Source organism: Acinonyx jubatus, chromosome D3, assembly GCF_027475565.1.
Source record: "Acinonyx jubatus isolate Ajub_Pintada_27869175 chromosome D3, VMU_Ajub_asm_v1.0, whole genome shotgun sequence".
NCBI classification, from domain to species: domain Eukaryota; kingdom Metazoa; phylum Chordata; class Mammalia; order Carnivora; family Felidae; genus Acinonyx; species Acinonyx jubatus.
In genome coordinates, this window is record NC_069392.1 from 31105125 (window position 1) to 31126162 (window position 21038).

The 21038-nt window shown below is 37.0% G+C and overlaps 1 protein-coding gene across 1 annotated transcript; it reads right to left on the reverse strand.

The window, feature by feature from the left end:
* Positions 1–997: 997 nt before the first annotated feature.
* PSMG2 (proteasome assembly chaperone 2) lies at positions 998–21024 on the reverse strand. Its single transcript, XM_015079629.3, has 7 exons — positions 20833–21024; positions 17388–17559; positions 13740–13798; positions 10778–10896; positions 9749–9922; positions 2133–2253; positions 998–1303 (listed from the first exon to the last, which is right to left on the reverse strand). The coding sequence occupies exons 1-7, from the start codon at positions 20887–20889 to the stop codon at positions 1205–1207; spliced, it is 801 nt and encodes a 266-aa protein (XP_014935115.1). The 5' UTR covers positions 20890–21024; the 3' UTR covers positions 998–1204.
* Between the last annotated feature and the right edge of the window lie 14 nt (positions 21025–21038).

Genomic DNA, 21038 nt, shown 5'->3' on the forward strand with positions numbered 1-21038 from the left:
ATACCCACTCATTATCTTGTGGGGGCTCACTTACATGTGATGAGTCATTTTTCTCCTGCAACTTTCAAGATTCTTTTGTCTTTAACTTTTGACAGTTTTATTTTTCCCCGTAAAGTGTCTTGGGAGTGGGGCTATTTAGGTTCATTCTATCTGGAGTTCTCTGTGCTTCTCAAATGTGGATGTCCATTTCCTTCCTCAGATTAGGGAAGTTTTCAGTCTTTACTTCTTCTAATTTTTGTCCCTTTCTCTTTTCTCCTTCTGGAACTCTCATAATGCATATATTTGTCCATTTTATGCTATTTTATAGGTCCCTTAGGCTTGCTCCACTTTTGTTTTTATTCTTCTGATCTGATAATTTCAATGGTCAGAATTGCTGATTCTTTTCTCTGCTTGATCAAATCTGCTGTTGAACTCCTGTGAAAAATTTTTTAGAACTCCATATGGTTGTTTTCAGTTTCTCTTCAATATTCTTTTTGTTCACACATTGTTGTCTTGATTCATTTAGTTATCTGTGCTCTTTTGTAGATCATTGTGCTTCCTTAAGACAATTAATTTCAATTCTTTGTCATGTAATTAATAGATTCCCATTTTCTTGGTATTGGTTCCTGGAGATTTGATTTTAGCCCAGTGAGGACTAATTTTGGATTCCTCTGACTTCTAGAATTACCAGATAATAAATTGTATTGTTTTAAGCCACTAGGTTTGTGGTAATTTATTATAGCAGAAATGGGAAACTAATACAGAAGTCTGAGTTAATAAAAAACAAAAGAGGGGCCCTTAGGTGGCTCAGTTGGTTAAGTGTCCAGCTCCGGATTCTGGCTTAGGTCGAGATCTCATGGGTTCATAAGTTCAAGCCCCCACATCAGGTTCTGTGCTGGCAGGAGAGCCTGCTTGGGATTCTCTTTCTCCTTCTCTCTCTGCCCCTCCCCTATTTGTGCTTGCTTGCTTTCTCTCTCTCAAAATAAACTTAAAAAAAAAAAAAGGACACATTTCAAACAAAGTTACTTAGGAAATATTTTATTGTACAAAATTTACATTTGTTGTAAATACTGAAATGCATGGCAAAACAACTTTTTGTTAATCCATTTTTTTTGAGATTTTCTGTGAAAAGATTTATTTCCTAATACATTCTCAGATAATATTTGTTTAACAGTTGTGTTGGTAATAAGTACCTTGAGACATAAGTTATAAAACTGAAAACAGATCAAAAAAGCGCAGGAGGAAGACCACTGCCAAAGAGTAATCTCCATGAACTTGGCATTTTCCACTGCAAGGCAGATGCTGTGGGGTCATCACACTGTAACTGAAAAAAAAAAAAAAGTTTAATCCTTCAACTTTACCACCAAATCCCCTTTTCACATTTAAGTAGCATAAGACCCCTTCTCTAGTTTCTTTTGTTTCTGCTCTTTTTGACTTTGACACTTTTAGTTGTGTTTCACTGTAAGTAAAAACAAAGCAATAAATTTCCATGTCTCTATATTAACTGAAGATAGATTTCCTTAAGTTCCAAATCATAAAGATATGCCAGAAAGGCTATGGGTGAAGTCCATCCAGTAAAATCAAATTTGAAGGGAACTGAGGTAAAAAAATAAAAAAAAATCAGTGCTGTGTGATTTTTATCAATTTGTTCCTAGCAAAAGCATGAATTAAAAAAGAGTACCTATCATATAAAGCAGCCTTACGGTGCTTCTATTATGCCTAAAGGCTAACTGATTTCCCTGGGTGTAATGCTCTTATAACAGAGAAAAGTATTTTAATTATAATATGTGTTTAATAGTTACAGTATTGCTTACATAAATATCTTTTGCTTTCCTGAAAAAAAAAATCCTGAATTTGAAAGAAATTTGTTTATTCTTGTAAAAATATGTCTGGTATGATTAATGCAATGTGACCAATTAATACCATGAAGTACTTGAAAGTTTTCCTTTTTTGGAAAATCAGCTTTAATGAAACAACTGTAGATAATTGGTTGGTTAAATGCTCTCTTATCTTTTCAAAAGCTGAGCTAAACTAAATTTTACATAAAGATGTATCAAATTTTCACTTATTTGGCCTACTTATATAGAATATAAAATACAAGTTTACAAATACATAACTGGAGAAATCAGAGGCTTAAATGTAATAAAACTTACACATGGTTTGATTATCTGAAGCCATTCATTAAGATATTCAACAAGACCTAGAGCATCTGGGATATTGTCTCCTTCTGACACAAATTTCAGCAGAACCACCATTGGAATTTCTTTAGAACAGCTATAATAAATACAGAGAAAAATTAAGTATTCTTCTACTGATAGAAGACCCGGATTCCAGTGTGTCTGTTTTTATAGCTAAGACGATCTGCCAGGTTTTAGGCAAGGAGAAGATGCCACCTAATAAGATCACTTATTTATCCCCCTTGCCCCAGATGTATGGTATTTGTGGGGATAGAACTAGAAGCCATGTAATTAATGCCCACCATGGGCATATGTAAATTTGTGTATCACACAGGGCTGCATGAAAAAACATCCCCACTGAAAAATGTTCTGATCTACTCTCCAGATCTGCTGTAGAGACAGTGATTTTCAGAAGCACCATAGCAAAGGGACTGAAAGAAAATAATACCCTTGTTATTAATAATCTAAAGCAGTGAAGGAAAAGTGTGGAATAGAATAAAGGGAAAAAAACTTATTGCTATTTCTTACAGATTCTATCTACTGAGTGATTTATTATGTGCTAAGGACTGTCTGCATATTTTATAATTCAATCCCTCAGCAATCCTTGAGGAAGTTGTAATTATCTCCATTTTATAAATGAATCAGTTTGGAATAATGGGAACACAGACAGAATGCCTGGATTCAAATTCTAGCTCTGCTACTTACCAGACATGTCAGGCAAGTTACTTAATCAGAGCTTCAGTGTGTCTCATATGTAAAAGAGGGAACACAACAGAACTTACCTCACAGGTTGCTGGGACATATAAAGGAGGCAGTAGAGGAAAGTGGTTAACACAATGCTCAATACATAGTCAATACTATGAATGTGTTAGCCAGTATGATGAAGTAACTGAAGTTTAAAGGGCTTGAAGCATATTTAACATGCTCAAAGTTCTGTATCTGGGAAGTAGCAGAGGTGGGACTTGAACCTGAGTCTTTCTGACTCCAAAACAGTCTCCTATTTGCTATAAATGTCTCAAGCTAGTGATGAGATGGAGGTAAATCAATGCAAAAAGCTTCCTGTTTGCCAACAAAAGCAAAAATATTTTCTAATACACTAAAATCAAAAACTAGGAGAAAAATACGATGCTAAAACTTGAGAGCACATGACTGATAGAGAGGTTCAGAAATAAAGTGAGTTGGGTTCCTAAGCAGGGGATATCAGATGTGGAGAAGACTCTGATAGGGAGGTTCAGAAGTCTCAGATGTACTAGGAGAGGCTAACATAGCATCTCAGTCTCTAAATATTAGAAATTGGAAGTTGTTAGCAAATTACATCATTTCCGTATGTAGTAGAGGCTTCAAGCTTTGTATGGAAGCACTGTGAGCTGTGATGACTCAGAAGATTCCAGATCCTACACATTCCTTAGAAATGGATCCTGCCTAGAGGAGGCTAGCTAGCCTCCCTAGCTGTGCCTTCATTTTCAAAGCTCGACCTTAAAAAATGAAGAAGTATGGTCTTGAATTTACAGTGCCTCCACTACTAGTTTGTAACACAAGGAGTAGCATAATAGTTTTAATACCATCCTCTGGACCTCTCTAAAAATGAAAAGTGGAGAATGACTAATTTTATTACTTTGTGACATTAAAAACCTAGACACATCCATTATTAAATTATAAATGCACTTCTATTCCCATTAAATATATGGGATTTCAGGTCAGCCACACCACTGCCACCCCTTATTATTAGAGTAACTAATATTATTTTTTCCAGAGATCAGAATATATATTTGTTCTCATAATGGGAAGGCAAAATATATATGTTACAAAAAATTTAGCAAATATTCATGATGTGCACTGAGGAAGAAAAAAAAGGATTCAAAATTATATAAGCTCTATGATGAGTTTTTTTTCAATTTCAAAAATTCTTTATTGCAGTGAATGTATAATTACACTGAACATTGAACAAGGGTTTGATTATAAGAGAATAAAAGATGTGTGTTAGAAAATTAAAAGAAAATTGATTTTGTGAGCAACATTTTTAAACAGGATGAACTCTAAAGTTATAAAGGTAGACATGGTATATCTTGCAGATATGTACATTTAATTCAGATATATTTTTAAAGGAGTTGGGAAGAGAACAAGTGAAAAATTAGTAATGGTAGTTACTTCTGATACGTTATATACACACACACACACACATATATATACGTATATATACGTGTGTATATATATATATATATATATATATATATATATATATATATATATGGGGGGGTGGGGAGAGACAGGGAGAGAAAGAGCATGTGCGCACGCAAGGGGAGAGGGGCGAGGGGGGGGGTGCGGAGAAAGAGAGAGAGAGAGAGAGAGAGAGAGAGAAAGAGAGAGAGAGAGAGAGAGAGAAAGAAAATCTTAAGCAGGCTCCGTGCCCAGCACGAAGCCTGATGCAGGGTTCAATCTCATCACAACTGTGAGATTATGACCTGAGCCTGAAATCAAGAGCTGGACACTTAACCAACTGAGCCACCCAGGCACCCCAGAACTGAGTATTATAAATATAGTTTCTTTGGACTATTTTATATTTTCCAAATATTCTATGATGACTATGTCTAACTTTTATAATATTTTGCTACCGTTGCTAACTCTGTGGGCAAGTTTACAACTACCCAGAAGTTATTCTTTGGTTCACAGAATTTTACCCTACACATGTGTGGCTTAGACTTCAAAGACTCAGAGAGACCCCTACAGCTCTTCTGAATAGTCCTTCTATGGTTCTCTGCCTTGTACTTTCCGAGTGTCCTAGCATTCCCCAATGCTGATATCTGTCTCCTCAACTCAGCAAGACTGGTCTGCTCAGGTTCCCTCCCCCTCCCTGTGTTGTAGTCCAGAAAATATCTCCAAGCAGAAAGTTGGGGGCAATTGTAGGACTTTATTTGCCTTCTCTCAGGGATCACAACTATGTGCTGCCTGGTGTCCAAGTCTGAAAAACAGTTGTTTCCTTAATTTTGTCCAATTTCCAGTTGCTTATGGCAAGATGGCAAGTCTGAGATCATTACTCTAACACTGAGTGGAGCAAAAGGAGGAGGCTAATTTGTAAAGAACTAAGCAGTCAGGGTGAAGGTGCAGAGAGCTGTGGGAATACAAAGAGAGTAGTAACTTCCTTGTGCAGAAGGGAGAAGCATGTAAGGACACAGAGGAGTGCTGTACGAGGTGACTCTTAGAAACTGGGTTGGTTTTTGCAAGGGAGACAACAGGAGAAAGTACATGGGACAAGGCAAGGAAGAATGAGACAGCTTTTAGGAAACCGTGACTGCTAGTAGTTTAGCTGGAGTCCAGGGCACCAAGGAATGAGCCAGGCAAGGAGATCCTGCAGGGCCTTATATGACACATTAAGAAATATGAACCAGATTCTGCACAAAGCAAGTAAAACTGCTGATGGATTTAAAAAAAAAATTTTTTTTTTTGATGTTTATTTTTGAGACAGAGAAAGAGCATGAATGGGGGAGGGTCAGAGAGAGGGAGACACAGAATCTGAAGCAGGCTCCAGGCTCCGAACTGTCAGCACAGAGCCCAACACGAGGCCCGAACTCACAAACTGTGAGATTATGACCTGAGCTGAAGTCAGATGCTTAACCGACTAAACCACCCCAGCGCCCCATTGCTGATGGATTTTACTCTGGGAATGTTGTGATCGGTTCTGAATTTAATTTTATTTTTCAATTTTTTTTTAATGTTTATTTTTGAGAGAGAGACAGAGTGTGAGCCTGGGGGGGGGGGGGGTCAGAGAAAGAGGGAGACACAAAATCTGAAGCAGTCTCCAGGCTCTGAGCTGTCAGCACAGAGCCTGATGCAGGGCTCGAACTCACGAACTGTGTTATCATCACCTGAGCCAAAGCTGGACACTTAACTGACTGAACCACCCAGATGCCCCAGTTCTGAATTTCAGAAGGTTGATTTTAGCAATACTGAAGATGGATTAAACGGAGTCATAATGAAGGAGGCAGGGGAATCAATCAAGAGATCTTGATGGCAGCAGCTACAGACTAAACTCACACCCCTCCAAAACTCATATGCTGAAGCCCTAACCCCCAATGCAATTCCATCTGGAGATGGGACCTGCACAGGTAATTGAGAGTAAACCAAGTCATAAGGGTAGGGCCCTAATCTGACAGCACTGTGGCTCTGTAAGGAGAGAAGGAATCAGAGGTCTCTGCTATCTGAAGATACGGCCAGAAGGCAGCCATTTGCAAGCTAGGAAGAGGGCCTTCACCAGAACTCAACCATGCTGGCTCCCCAATCTCAGACTTCTAGCCTCTAGAACTGTTAGCAAATTAATTTTTGTGGTTTAAGCCACCCTGCTGATTTTATTTTGCTATGACACCCCAATCAGACTAACAGCAGTCTAGGCTACAAATGATGTGGCCTGAATGAAGCAAAAGAAGGACTGAAAGCTGGTGGTTTGCAGGGCAGGCCAGAGAATGATTACGTAGCCATGGCTTCCAGGCTGTGGTAAAAGAATAGCTGAAGTGATATTTTATATGATGAGCAATAAGCTAGACAGGAAAAGAAGTAAAAACACGAATGGGTGACAGACTGGAAAAAAAGAAAAGTGAAAAGAAATGAGCAGGTTTTAAGGGAAAAAGAGAAAGCTGGAATGGTACACAAGTATGGCCAGAAATGGACAAAACAAGGTGTATTGGGAAAACAAGCTGAAATGCCTGTATCCTTTCTGACAGAAGTCTTAGATATTTCAGAAAGAAGCAGGGGCATAAATAATTACAAATAACAAGGAATAGGTTCAACTTTTAGACAAAGAATAAAGCTCACTATGATCCTGGACCATGAGTGCTAGCTCTAGAGTGAAGTGGTTAAAAGTGCAGAATTTGGGGCCGGATGCCTACGTTTGAATCTTGGCTCTGCCACATGTTACTCATATGGCTTTTAGCAGTTATTTAACCTTGCAGCCCTTCAATTTTTTTACTTATAACATGTAGTTAATAGCACATATCTATAAGGTCAGTACGAGAATTAAATAATTTAATACATGTAAGGTGCACAGAAAGTACCAGGCACATAATTTGCTAACACCATGACTACTACTTATGTTACTATTATGACTTCTTCAGGTCATATAGAAATCACAATGCAGATTTCAGAGCAAGCAAACCAGTCATTCTACTTTGCAAGGCTAGGATTATACTCTTGAAATTTATTATGTTAAGTAAGGAGGCAGATTTTTGGTGGACTTTCAGCAATGGTAACGGGGACATAATTTTTTTCTAAGGTTAGCTCTGCCCACTTCTCTAGAGCCACCACTGACAGCACAAGTGGTGCTCCTTATTCATGTCTCCTCATGGGAGAGCAGAGAGTAGACTAGCAGTAGAAGCCACCTTCTAAACACCGTTGGCTCTGTTTTCCATGATCCCACCAGGCAAATCAACTCCTAGCAAGGAGGAAAAGTCAGAGGGAGTTGAAGCATACAGCAAGGCCTACTGGTTAGCCCTAAATTTAGCCTCGGGTCATATGAAACAGGAAGCTAAGGGATAAGGCAGGCAAAAATGGGGATAGTGTGTCTACAAATCTGATGGCAGATTGGGCCATCATATAAGTCATAAAAGTCAATTTACAAAAAGGGGCTTAAAGAAAAAAAGATCTCTTTCTAGTTTCCTCCTTTACTTTCACTTGCCTGCTAACTGTTAGTGATTCTCAAAGATCAATCAAGAGCAACTGCAGAGAATTTAAAAGAAAAATGCACAAAAATAACTATAAATCTGTTATTGGGCATATAATATATAAAGATGTAATTTGTGACAATATCATAATGGGTTGGGGGGAGATAGTGTGACCAGTAGTAGTTTTTGTATGCAACTGAAGTTAGTATCAACTCAGACTGTTATAACTTAAGAAAGTTACATGCACTCACCATGGAAACCATAAAGCAAGTATCTTTAGAATATACACAAAAGGAAATGTGAAGAGAATCAAAAGATGTCCCTATAAAAAATGTGGCAGTAAAGCAGTAAATGAAGAACAAAAAAGGTATAAGACATACAGAAAACAAATAGCAGAATAACAAGTCCTTCATTAGTAATTACTTTTAATGCAAACGGATTAAACTTTCTAATCAAACGACATAGACTAGCAGAATGGATTAAAAAAATCATCTATTTACTGTCTATAAGAGACTCACTTTGAATATAAGGACACACATAGTTTGAAAATGAAAAGATGGAAAAAGATATTCCACACAAATAGTAACCAAAAGAGAGCAGGGTGGCTGTAAAAATATCAGACAAAATATCAAAAACTGTTATAAGAGATGGAGAAAGCCATTATATATTGAATAAAAAGGCCAATTCACCAAGAAGATGTGATAAATACAAAGATATATTCACAAAACAAGAGCCCCAAAATATATAAGCAGACATAGAATTGAAGGGAGAATTAGACACAGGGCTACAATAACATTTGGGAGACTTCAACACCCCACATTCAATAATGGAACAAACGGACTGATTCATAATGAAATAGAGGGACTTACACAACACCATACACCCATTAAACCTAACAGATGTATACAGAACATCCCACTCAACACAAGCAGAATACACATTTTTCTTGGGTGCACATGAAACATTCTCCAGGACAGACTTTTGGTAGGGCACAAAATAAGACTTGATAAATTAAAAAGATGAAAATCATACAAAGTGTCTTTTTCAATCATAGTAGAATGACACTAGGACTCAACAACAGAAGGAAAACCAGAAAATTCACAAATATATGGAAATTAATACAGTCAAGGAAGAAACAGGTCAAAGAAGAAATCACATGGGAAATCAGAAAAATACAGGAGAAAGAAAATGAAAACAACATGCTGAATTTAAGAGTTGCAGCTAAAGTAGAGCATGAGGAAAAGTTTCAGCTGTAAACGCATGTATTTAAAAAGAAGAAATTTCTCAGATTGATGACCTAAGTTTACATCTTAGGAACTATAATAAGAAAGGGAAACTAAACCTGGAGTTACCAGAAGAAAGGGAATAATGAAGATTAGAGTGGAGATAAATAGAAAACAGAAAAACAATAGAGAAAATCAATAAAACCAAAAGTAGTTATTTGAAAAGATCAACAAAATTTACTAAGAATAAAAGAAAACTCAAATTACTAAAATCAGAAATGAAAGTGAGGATATTAGTATGGGCTTTGCAGAAATAAGTAGGAGTTATTATTTAATGAGTACAGATTCTCTGTTTAGAACAATGACAAAGTTCTGAAAGCGGACAGATGGTGATGGATATACAACACCGTAAGTGCATTAATGCCACTTAATTGTACACTTAAAAATGGTTAAATTTAATGTTACGTATATTTTACCACACTTAAATTATGTGATGTGTAAATATATAAACATATTCTCAAAGTTCTGATAAGTAATCCAACACACTCTCCCACTTATCTTACTTTCATTATTTTTAAGTAGGCTCCACACCCAATGTGAGCCTTGAACTGGTGACCCCAGAGATCAAAGAGGCACACATTCTACGGCCTGAGCCAGCCCTTCCTACTTTCATTTTTAAATAAGGTGGGGGAACAAATGAACAAACAGACAAACTCACCCTTCATCATAGAGTGTTTTTGTGATACCTCCTCCAGGAATACGGATACAAAACTCAGAATCGTCTACTTCAGGAATGCATGGGCTTTTTTCCATTTCTTCCCAGTTCAGGCTCTTTATTTTATTTTGAACAGTTTTTTGCAAGAAAGGTGTAAGCAGGTATCTGAAGGGAGTACTAGAAGCAATCATATAATTCAGTTTTTAAAAACATAATAAATTTGAACATTAAGGCAAGTATCAGTTCTTTTAGCAAATACTATTTGTTCCATGTGTATTTTGTTGCAAAAGCAAAGCACAAGTTTCAGCAGTCTACGGAAGAATAGCATATAAAAATATTGCTCTGGCTTGCTATTTACACACTTAGGAGAGAGCATAAGGACCCAGGCCAACTTAAACTAAGGCAAGGTCAGCATGAAGATAATCAATTTCCCACAAGCTATGCTCCCTTCTGGCCAAGAGGACTTTTGTGAGATTCCTAGAATTGTATGTTTATTGTGAGATTCCTAGAAATTAGCTCCAGTTTTGAAAGGTTAGTCTTGGGTAATGCTTTTCATCATGATTTTATAGGTGCGGAAATGATAATGAAATAGTTTATATTTCTATCTCTTGGATACTTTGCCTTATATTTAGGAATTCAGTGTGACATACCTGATTTATACTTAGAGGCAACTGGATTTCTGCAATGACTGAATAAATAGAAATACGAATTCAATTTTCCAAAAATCATCCAATGAATCTCTCCTCTTTCTCTTTATCAGCTCAGCTCTGTAATGTCACCACACACCATACCAAACAACCGAAGCACAGTTCCAGAACAATCTATATCTTTACACCAAAGCCTTCCTTCTGCCTCAACCATAACACTACTAACCATACTCCCTCCTATCTTCTGACTTTATCATCTTTCTAAATTCCAGAGAGGGGAGGTAAAAATATACCTAACTTTTAAAACTTATTTTAGCTTTTTAATAGAGACAACATCATAATATTGCATAAATCAAAACAAAACTTTTCAAAGGCAAAAACATACCTGCGAAGCTGTAGGTCATTACGGTGATATGAATGACTGCTTGAAAGAACAATAACTTTGGCACAGTTACTACTTTTCACCCAGGAAAGCAGTTTTTCACAGAATGGCTTTGATTTATACTTCGTATACCATTGAAAGAATAAAAAGAAAGTCTAAAAGTTAGATCTTAGCATATAATAAGAGTATTATATAAAATATTTTATTAGCTTTATGTGATAATTTATGTATTAAAATTATAATTATTTTTACTTCCATTTTTCTGTCCTTAAACTGAAGGTGAGAGACGAAGAGCAATGAATTGTTTATTATAGCTTTACAATTAAGAAATAAATCACAAGAAATCTAGTTTCAAAAAAATTCTATGCTGATGGACAAAGGAAAATTTCCCAGTTCTCTACTTAATCTATCGTTACTTAGAAACTATCACATGGTCATCTATGAGATCTTCTTGCTAGAAATTTCTGACCTCAATCTGATCAGGAAATGATTAGGTGAATCTAGGATGCTGAACATCTGGCATGAATCCTCGAAGAGTGAATATACTATGAAGAACAGAAAAAGGAGGCCACTTCTACGTCAAAGGCTAACAACTAAAAAGATGTTACAGCCAAATGTAACATGTGAGCCTTGATTGAAGGTTCCAAAACTGAAGAATATTTTGGGGACAATTGGGGAAATTTGAATATGTCTTATGATACTACTGAATAATTCATTAAGAGCTGATTTTCTTAGGTGTGATAATGCTGCTACGGTTGTGAAGGAGAATGTCATGAAGGAGAGATACATGCTGAACTATTTATGGGTAAAATATCATAACATCACCAGCCTACTTTTGGATTATTTGGCAGAAGGAAACTGCATGCACATGCAGAGAGAGAGAATCAAGCAGGTATGGCAAGATATTAACAGTTGGTTAATCTGGGAAGTGGGTTATACAATTTTGGGGGGAAAATTACTTTATGGAAATTCTTCTCACAGACTGCTATTAAATAATTATTCAATAAAATTTAAAATGCAGATAAGAAATAGCTAGTTCTTCAACTAGGGAGATGGTACAGCCTGATTAAATTAAAAAACTGTGTTTCAGTTTTCTGAAATCTCATTTTACAAATGAGGATAATGTTAATACCTGCTTTGTCACACTGTCGAGATGCTTATGTAGAGTAATATATATATATAAAGTACTCACAGCCATATTGGTGTGAAGAAATCAATGCTCAATAAATGTTAGCTATTTTGAAATCACTATTCCCATCTACCAAAAATTTCATTCAGACATGTTTGTCTTTCTTAATTCTTGAACTTACACTGGTATTAGGAAGAGAACAGACAAAGCCACATAGCATAATGGAAAGATATTAGCAACTCTCACTGCAAAACTTTGGGTATGGTATTGTTAACTAAAGAAAGTAAAGAGTGGATCTAATATGAATATTAAAATAATCATAGCACTATTCACAGTTGTCTCAAACTAGAAAAAAATCTAACATTCCATTAACAGTACAATGGATAAATTATGGCTTATTTATACAACAGAATCCCACATAGAGGTGAGAATGAACAAACTACCTCTCCTTCGAACTACATGGATGGACCTCACTAACAGAATGTTGAGTAAATGAAGCTAGACATAAAGTACATGCCATGAGATTCCATTTACATAATAATATAACTAAGATGGAGTATGCGGGAGAGACAACAGAAAGCTGATAATTTTCTGACCTTCTTAACAGATGGTACCTTAATCGACTCAACCAACATTTACTAAGAGCTCCTCTACATGCTACATACTTTTCTAGAAGCTGGGGATATGAGAGTGAGTGATAACACTGTCACTTCTCTCAGAATACTTACTTTATATTAGAGGTAGATAATAAACAAATATATGATACTCTAAGTAGTGATGAATTGTGAAGAAAACCACCCCAGGATAAGACAATAGGGTAGTCAGGGGAGGCCTTTCTGATGAGGCAGCATTTAGGCAAGGACTGAAGGAAGTAAACCATTTAGGTATCTAGAAGAAAAGTATTCCAGGCAGAGAAAATAATGTAAAGACTCTGAGATGGGAGTGAGCTTAATCTGTCTGAACAACACAGGGAGACCAGTGTGGCTAAAGCAGGGTTAATGAAAGAGGGAAACCAGTAATGAGCAAACAGGAATGGCTTTAAGTTCGATTAAGTAAAGCAGTTGTCCAAGAGAACTCTCTGTGATAATGGAAGTGCTCTTTATGGCAGCTGCTTGCCACACATGGCTATGGAGAACTTTAAATGTGGCTAGTGTGAAGGAGGAACTGAATTTTTAATTTTATTTTAGTTTATGAATCAAAATTTAAATAGCTACATGTGGATAGTGGCTACCATACCAGCACAGAGGTAGAGCCTAATAAGTCACAGTAAGGGCTGGGAGTTCACTGGGATGAAAACAGGAAACCACCAGAGGGTCTAAAAAGAGAAGTGATGGATTTGATTTAGGTTTAAAGGATAACTGGTGGTGCTATCTGCAGACAATTGGGTATTTATGGAAGTGGGCAGAGCAAGAATAGAATTAGGGGTAGGAGAGAAGGCAGTGATTTGGACAAGAGTGGTAGTGGTGGAAGAGGAAAGAAGTTAGATTCAGAATTTATTTTGACATGTACATAATTTATATGTAGATGTCACTGGTTGAAATGTAATACAAATGGACTAAATCCAAAATATTCATTTGTTTAAATGTTTTCACCCATGTTACCTAAATTGGGAATATATAAGATCCAAACAGTATGCCTCATTTCCTTTCAATATAATCAATCAGTAAATGATGGTAACACCTATTCTAAGATTGGTTCTCTATAGAATCAGACTTTTCTTAACTGTACATACAGTAAAAAGAGCAGAACTGAGTTTTGAATCTTAATTCTTAATAATACTTAGTATTTTCTCATTATATTTCACTTCAATCAACTTAAAAAGACAAATATACTAACCTTAATAAAAATGGATCTTAACTGAAGAGCCACTAGCTTCTTTGAAGGCAATGAATATACTACAAAGACAAAAAGAAAATGAAATCATGAGAGTTAAAATGATGGAGTTATACAAGTGAAATTACTAACATAAAAACTAAAATTGAATTGTAAGAACTTTTATACCTAATATTTTCAATAATTAAATATAAAACATATGAATTATATCATTCAGTTAAAATAGAACATTTTTGAAGTACCTTAAAATGCACCTGTGGGCTTTATTCTATATAACAGATTCATTTCTGAAAGGTTAACTGTTAAGAAAATATAAAATTATATTTCTTCTGACTGTGATTGTAGAATCAGGGAAGAATTCCCCGGAAACTTCTGGTGTTATGACACATGAAATCATTCTTAAGAATGTTTTTATTTAAGGGGTGCCTGGGTGGCTCAGTCGGTTGAGTGTCTTACTTTGGCTCAGGTAATGATCTCACAGTTTGTGAGTTCGAGCCCCACATTGGGCTCTCTGCTGTCAGCCTGTCAGCGCAGAGCCTGCTTCGGATCCTCTATCCTTCTCTCTCTCTCTCTGCCCGCCCCCCCCCCCCACCTGCACAATCTCTCAAAAAAATAAATAAAACATAAAAAAAAAAAAAGAATGTTCTTAGCTAAAAACAAACAAAAAACAAAAAGGGGCACTTGGGTGGCTTAGTTGGTTGAGTATCCAACTCTTGATTTTGGCTCTGGTCATGATCCCAGGGTTGTAAGATCGAACCCCATGTCAGGCTCTGTGCTGAGTGGGAGCCTGCTTAGGATTCTCTCTCTCCCTCTGCCCCTATCCCTCACACATGCTTTTTTTTTTTTTTTAATGTTTATTTATTTTTGAGAAAAAGAAAGAGAGAGAGAGAGACAGAGTGAGAACAGGGGAAAGGCAAAGAGAAAGGGAGACAAAGAATCTGAAGCAGCCTCCAGGCTCTCAGCTATCAGGAGAGCCTGACACAGGGCTCAAACTCACAGACCGTAAGACCACGACCTGAGCCTAAGTCAGTCGCTTAACCGACTGAGCCACCCAGGCACCCCTGCTCTCTCTCTCTCTCTTAAAAAAAAAAAAAGTTATTCTCCCCTCTTCTCTCTGGAGAAGAGCAACACTCATTGGGATTTAGAGAAGGAATAAAGTGCAAGAGAATGTTAGCCATATAATAAAATCCCTGGAATAGGTACATTTGTGTTCTTTAGAAGTTTTTGAAAGATAACATGCAAGATAATATGTAAAATTTTCTGAGTCAAGGTGTGTGCTCTTCTTCAAGGAAAAGGATCCACAACCTTCACTCACATTCTACAAGGGGGCCTGCTGTACTGACGCTTAACATGTCCCTGCCCAACCTCACCTCTGAGAATGAGAACCAAGGACAAAATATGGAGTTTCTTAGAGGCATGATTAGGCCACTGTGCTAAAGAGTAAAATTTTAGTTACTGTAAAATAATTTACAAATAACCCAGACTCCAGTAAATCCTTTGGCAGATCATGTCTCTCCAGCTATAGCTCTTTTGGGGAGTGTTGGACTGGGGTAGTGACTAGGGGCTATGCTGCAGCAGCAAGCCTAATGACCTCCAGGTATTTTCAGGACAAAGGAGGTAAGAGCAGAAATTTAGGAATTAGGGAAAAGAGCATAAATTTAGGGGAAAGGGACTAAAACATGAGCCACTTAGGCCTGTAATCTATCTCTGATGTGCACATTTAGTGCAATTCAACAGACTTAATGGGAAGAGGATACATCTGTAGGGAGTGAGCAAAATGTAAGACATACCACCTCCTACAATATTAGCACTCATATTCATCATCAGTGTATCAGGAAAATCTTTTTTAAGATCCTGCTTCCCATTACTTTTCTCTTCTGAGGTGATACAATACAAAAGCAACATCACCTTTCATGTTTTCTGGTATAAAATATGTAGCTTTTATCTAATCAAGGCTTTAGATCTAAGAAGTTACAGAAAATACAGACACTAGGGGACCAAGATAAATGACACTACAAGGAAGTTATAAGACATATGCAGAAGACAGGACATTCAATAGGACAATGGATCTAGTTGTTTCCTCAATAAATTAGTTTCATGAAGGGATTAAAAAAAAAAAAAGAGACTGCTGCTCTACAGTAAAAAATTTTGGAGGCATAACAATCAGAAGTACTATGGTGGGTCTTAGTTTATTTTTTTATTATTATTTTTTAATGTTTATTTATTTTTGAAAGAGAGACAGTGTGTGAGTGGGGGGCAGTAGGGAGACACAGAATTCAAAACAGGCTCCAGGCTCTGTGCTTAACCAACAGAGCCACCCAGGTGCCCCTAGTGGGTCTTGGTTTAGACAAACTAACTTTGAAGGACATTTTGGGGTAAACTGGAACAGTCTGAATATGGATAGGGTATAGTTAAGATAGTAAGAAATTACTAATTTTGTTAAATGTGATAGTATTTTAGCTATAAAGAAAACGTTCTTTAAAAAGACAAATACATATTTAGAGGTGGAATGTCATGATATCTATAATTTATTTCAAAATACCTCATCTTAAAAATAGATAAAGTAGATTAAAGGACATAGCCAATTGACTTGTGGTGAGTTTGTGTCAGAGAAAAGCCAGTGGGTCTTCCACTAGTGTGAAGGTCCATCAGGGTGGTGTGGTGCTTAAGAAACAGGTCTCAGGGGCCAGAGCCTTGATTAGAAACTCAGGTAAACCAATTATTAGTCATGTGACCTTAACTTCTTTGTACAATGGTTTCCTCATCTATAAGACTACCTATAGAGTAGTTGTGAGGATTAAATGGATTAATACATGTAAAGAGTATTAATGCACACAGTGCTCAGCTCATATAAAATGATAGTTGTTATCATTAGTGGAAGTATATAAATTCTAGTTCTACTATTTCATCCTTTAAGGCAATAGCTGAATTCAGTCTTATGGTAAACAGAACACTGAGAAGCCAACAGAGCACCTTGTCATCAAACGAAGCAAGTGGGTGCTCCTGTGCTTCATGATCAATAGCTTTCCCCCACTCACTCAGAGCAGTTCTGTATTATAAACACAGTGGTCACGGCAATGTCAACTGTGTTCCCCAATTAAAACAAACATGACAGTGCAATGAGGAATTATGGAGATTTATGGCATGGTAAAAGCCTATGTCTACTAGTAGTATTAGGCAACTCAATTCTCTGAGCCTTATCAATATCATATTATTATGGATTCTATAATAACATGAGAGGATAACTATCAGGCCTACGTAAGGTAGCACATGTTAAACATACAGGACTGAGCTCGGTGGAATTCTCTTTACCCCTTTCCCTAGTATTAGTGGTGCTTATACTTGCCAGAAAGATCAGAAATTAAAACTGAGGATAAAAGAAGGACAAAAAACCTTTATGTTAAAAAAAGAAAAAAAGGAAATCTCAAATTCTAGTAAAAAATATAAGTACAGTCATCTTAGGAGCTGCCATTTAGGAAAGACTAAGAACTAAAACCATGATGTACAATAGGACAATATGACCAGGTCATAAATACTGCACAAAACTGGCACCAAATAAATATATGCTATAAAACAATATCCATTGAATCTACTTCTGATTTAAAACAACTCTTCCTTGTAAGATAATAAAACATGCAAAACCTTACATACCTTCAGCATTTATACTGAGTTCTGTTGAATTTTCTTCTGCAGTTGCATATGGATTGTTTCCAACCATTGGCACAAGACAATCAGTATAGAAGTAACCAATTTTACACATATTCAGTGTAGAAATAATCAAATCTATTGCAAGCTGGCCAACATTTCCAACAGATACTGCTGGCTGAAATAAAAAATGTTCATTAAGTAATCAAAATTAGCAGCACTTTTAAAAGCTTAGACAGAAGACAATAATCACAGGACTACATCTGAATGGTTATGCTCAGGTGCATCAGAACTAAATATGGACTCTTTGCATTAGCTTCAACAAGGTGTCAGCAGGGACTTCCTCTACTTTGGAGACTATTGGTTTAACACCTTATTGAAAACCTACTATGTGCCAATCATTGCTCTAAGCACTAGGAATGCAGGAAGACAAACGGATAAAAATTCCTGCCTTGTGGAACTCTCATTCTAGTAAGGGAGTAGTTAAATATAATAAAATAGTGAAATACAGGCGTACTTTATTTTATGGCACTTGAATGTCTGTGGCAACCCAGCCTCAAGCAGGTCTTTTGGCACCATTTTTCCAACAGCATTTGTTCACTTTGTGTTTGTCACATTTTGGTAATTCTCTCAATATTTCAAACGTTTTCATTATTATTATATTTGTTATCATTTGATCTATGGTGATTATGACTCATCAAAAGCTCAGATGATGGCCAGCATTGTTTAGCAATAACATATTTTAAAATTAAGGTATGTACATTGTCTTTTTAGACATAATGCAAACTTAATACATTATAGTATAAACATAATTTTCACATCCACTGGGAAACCAAAAAATTCATCTGACTGGCTTTATTGTGATATTCACTTTATTGCTGTGATCTGAAACCAAACCCACAATATCTTTGAGATGCCTATATACAGAGGTAAGTGCTGTGGAGAAAAATTAAGTGAGAGTGTATATGTGTTTGGTTGCAATTTTAAACAGGGTGATCAAGGAAAGACTTTAGGTGACCAGTCAACTATAGACCTGGGAGACTTAAGGAAGACAGCCATACGAAGACCAGGGAAAAAAACACTTCACACAGTGGGAAAGCAAGTATAAAGGCTTCTTGGGTCATCTTTCCCTTTGCTTTGTTAGTGCATAAAGGTTAGAGTCAGCTTCTTTTTACGTTGAACACACACACATATTTACCCCCATACTTCAAACAGTCCAACTGCCAAACCTCTACCTATCGCCCAGAACATTTATCTCAACTCCAGAGACTAATGTATATCTCCCCATGATTCTCTCATAGGCAATGCACATTCAACATGTACAAAACTAAACTGTTGCCCAAACTTGTCCTCATGTTTTGTATTTCAAAAGTGAAACAATTACTCAATTACCTAAACTAAAAAACTTCTTCCTTTTCTCCTACCAACTACTTAGAATACATGGCTAATTTTTATTGATTCTACTTATCTCTTTAATATAGCCCTTCCTTTGCATTCTAGCAATTGCTTCCCCCATCTCCATTTCCTCTTATTTTTCTGGGTCCCTCAGAGTGGTCTCCCACTTCTCATTGCTCTCATCTACTACTCTCCTGGTTATCTTCTGTAATTCCCTTACCCTTCCCAAGGATTCTGCTACTTAGTTTAGACTGTTTCTCTCCTGTAACATCTACACTTTCCTCACTATTGTATTCTTCTCATCACTATGTGTATGTATGTATGTATGTATATATGTGTGTGTATATATATATGTATATATATATACACACACACATATATATATATATATACGCTATAATCTTTCCTTCTAAAATACCCTCCCTTGATCCTACATACTCCCCTAGCTACCACCTCACTTCTTGGTGTCTCTCCATAACCAAAATTCCCAACAGCTGTCCACTAAAGCACAAGCATTCAGGCACTTTATCTCTGAATTAATGAACAAATACATACATATATTCTCTATCTCTTCTTCCACTTATTCAGCCTACTCCAATATGGCTTCCTTCCCTTTGCCACTTTACTGATAACGGTCAAGGTTACCGCCAATAATCTCTTAGACATTACTTTCCCCACGAATCTTTTTTTTTTCTTCTGCCAGATATCTCCTGGAAGGATGCTTTTCTCTTTTGTGATTAACAAATATTTTTCAGAGAGATACTATGAAATACTACAAAATTTCCTTCAACAGTACATCATCACAAATTTTAGCATTCACTGATATTTCTTGCATGCATTAAGGTGAGAATTGCCCAAAAGTGATTATCATCATTTAAAAAATTAAGATATAACTGACATATAACAGTGTATCAGTTTCAGGTATAAACATATATCAGCTGATATATATATATACATATTGTGAAATGATTACCACAATGTTTACTTAACATCAATCAGATACAAATTTTTCTTGTAATGAGAACTTTTTAAAAGAATGTTTTAATGTTTTATTTATTTTTAAGACAGAGACACACACAGAATCCAAAGCAGGCTCCAGGCTCTGAGCTGTCAGCACAGAGCCAGATGTGGGGCTTGAACTCACAAACTGTGAGATCATGACCTAAGCCGAAGTCAGAGTTAACTGAGCTGCCCAGGCACCCCTTGTAATGAGAACTTTTAAGATCTACTCTCTTAGCAAATTTCAAATATACACTACAGTACTATTAATTACAGTCACCATGCTGTACATTACATCCCCAGGACTTATTTATAACTGTAGAGTTGTACCTTTTGACTACCTTCATCTATTTCATCCAAGTAGCTCTCATTCTCATCTGCCTCTAGCAACCACCAACCTGTTCTCTTTATCTATAAAGTTGGGTTGTTTTTTTTTAAACGGGTCCCTGTGTCCCTCCCCCTCCCAACAAATCCTAGGGTTCTTCTGTGCCCTTTACAAAGTGCTATCCTAGCATTTATTGCCCTTATTGATTTACGTGTGTTTCCAACTAAACTGGACACTCCTTGAGAACAAGGACCTAGTCTTATTCTAACAGACTGTTTATTGAAACAGTGACTGAATATGGGCAATTTTAGGAGCAATAAAACCGTGTGTTAGGTACTGGCAAGGTTTCCTTTTCTGTAGTTATCTGGTTAATGACAAAGCCCTGCCAGCTTAAGAAAGGCTCTGCTACTAGCTGGAAAAAAAGATTTTCTAGGATACAACGAAAAGAAAATGGCCCGCACAACCTACGTACAACGTTACCAATAATAATCAAACACATTACGTTTTACAGTTAAGACTACAAACTCTAGTCTCAGAAACGTCTGGTGATAGCGCCAACAAAGATTCTTTCTGCAGCCCGGACTCCAGCGACAACCTCCCCGTTTTAAGCAAGCACCGACTTCTGTCCCAGGGCGAGTGAAAGACCTCGAGGCGCGGTGGCGGCCCCCCAGGCGCCTCCCGACAGACAGCACCCCAAGCCAAGCAGGCGGAGCTCGAGAAAGCGGGACTCACCATTAGGAAGGTGAAGCCAGCGAGGTCGGGGACAGAATCTCCGCAGGGAACAAACATGGTCGCACCGAAATGGAAGGACTGGGCGAGCACTGACCTAGAGGAAACGCAGGCGACGCGAGCGCGAAACCGCGAGCGCCTCACCCCGTCCGCGCGCTGGAGTCCCCAGAGCCCCTAGCGACGGGGGCGGGGCGGGGCCGTGGAGTCGC

Bases quoted from the DNA above. Each gene is read 5' to 3' on its own strand.
- PSMG2 (XM_015079629.3), bottom strand. From the start codon at position 20,889: ATGTTTGTTCCCTGCGGAGATTCTGTCCCCGACCTCGCTGGCTTCACC. The intron at 9,923-10,777 runs GTATGTTTTTGC...GATTGCTTCTAG, and splicing joins AATGACCTACAGCTTCGCAG to TACTCCCTTCAGATACCTGC. The intron at 1,304-2,132 runs GTAAGTTTTATT...TTTTTTTTTCAG, and splicing joins TTCAGATAATCAAACCATGT to TTACAGTGTGATGACCCCAC.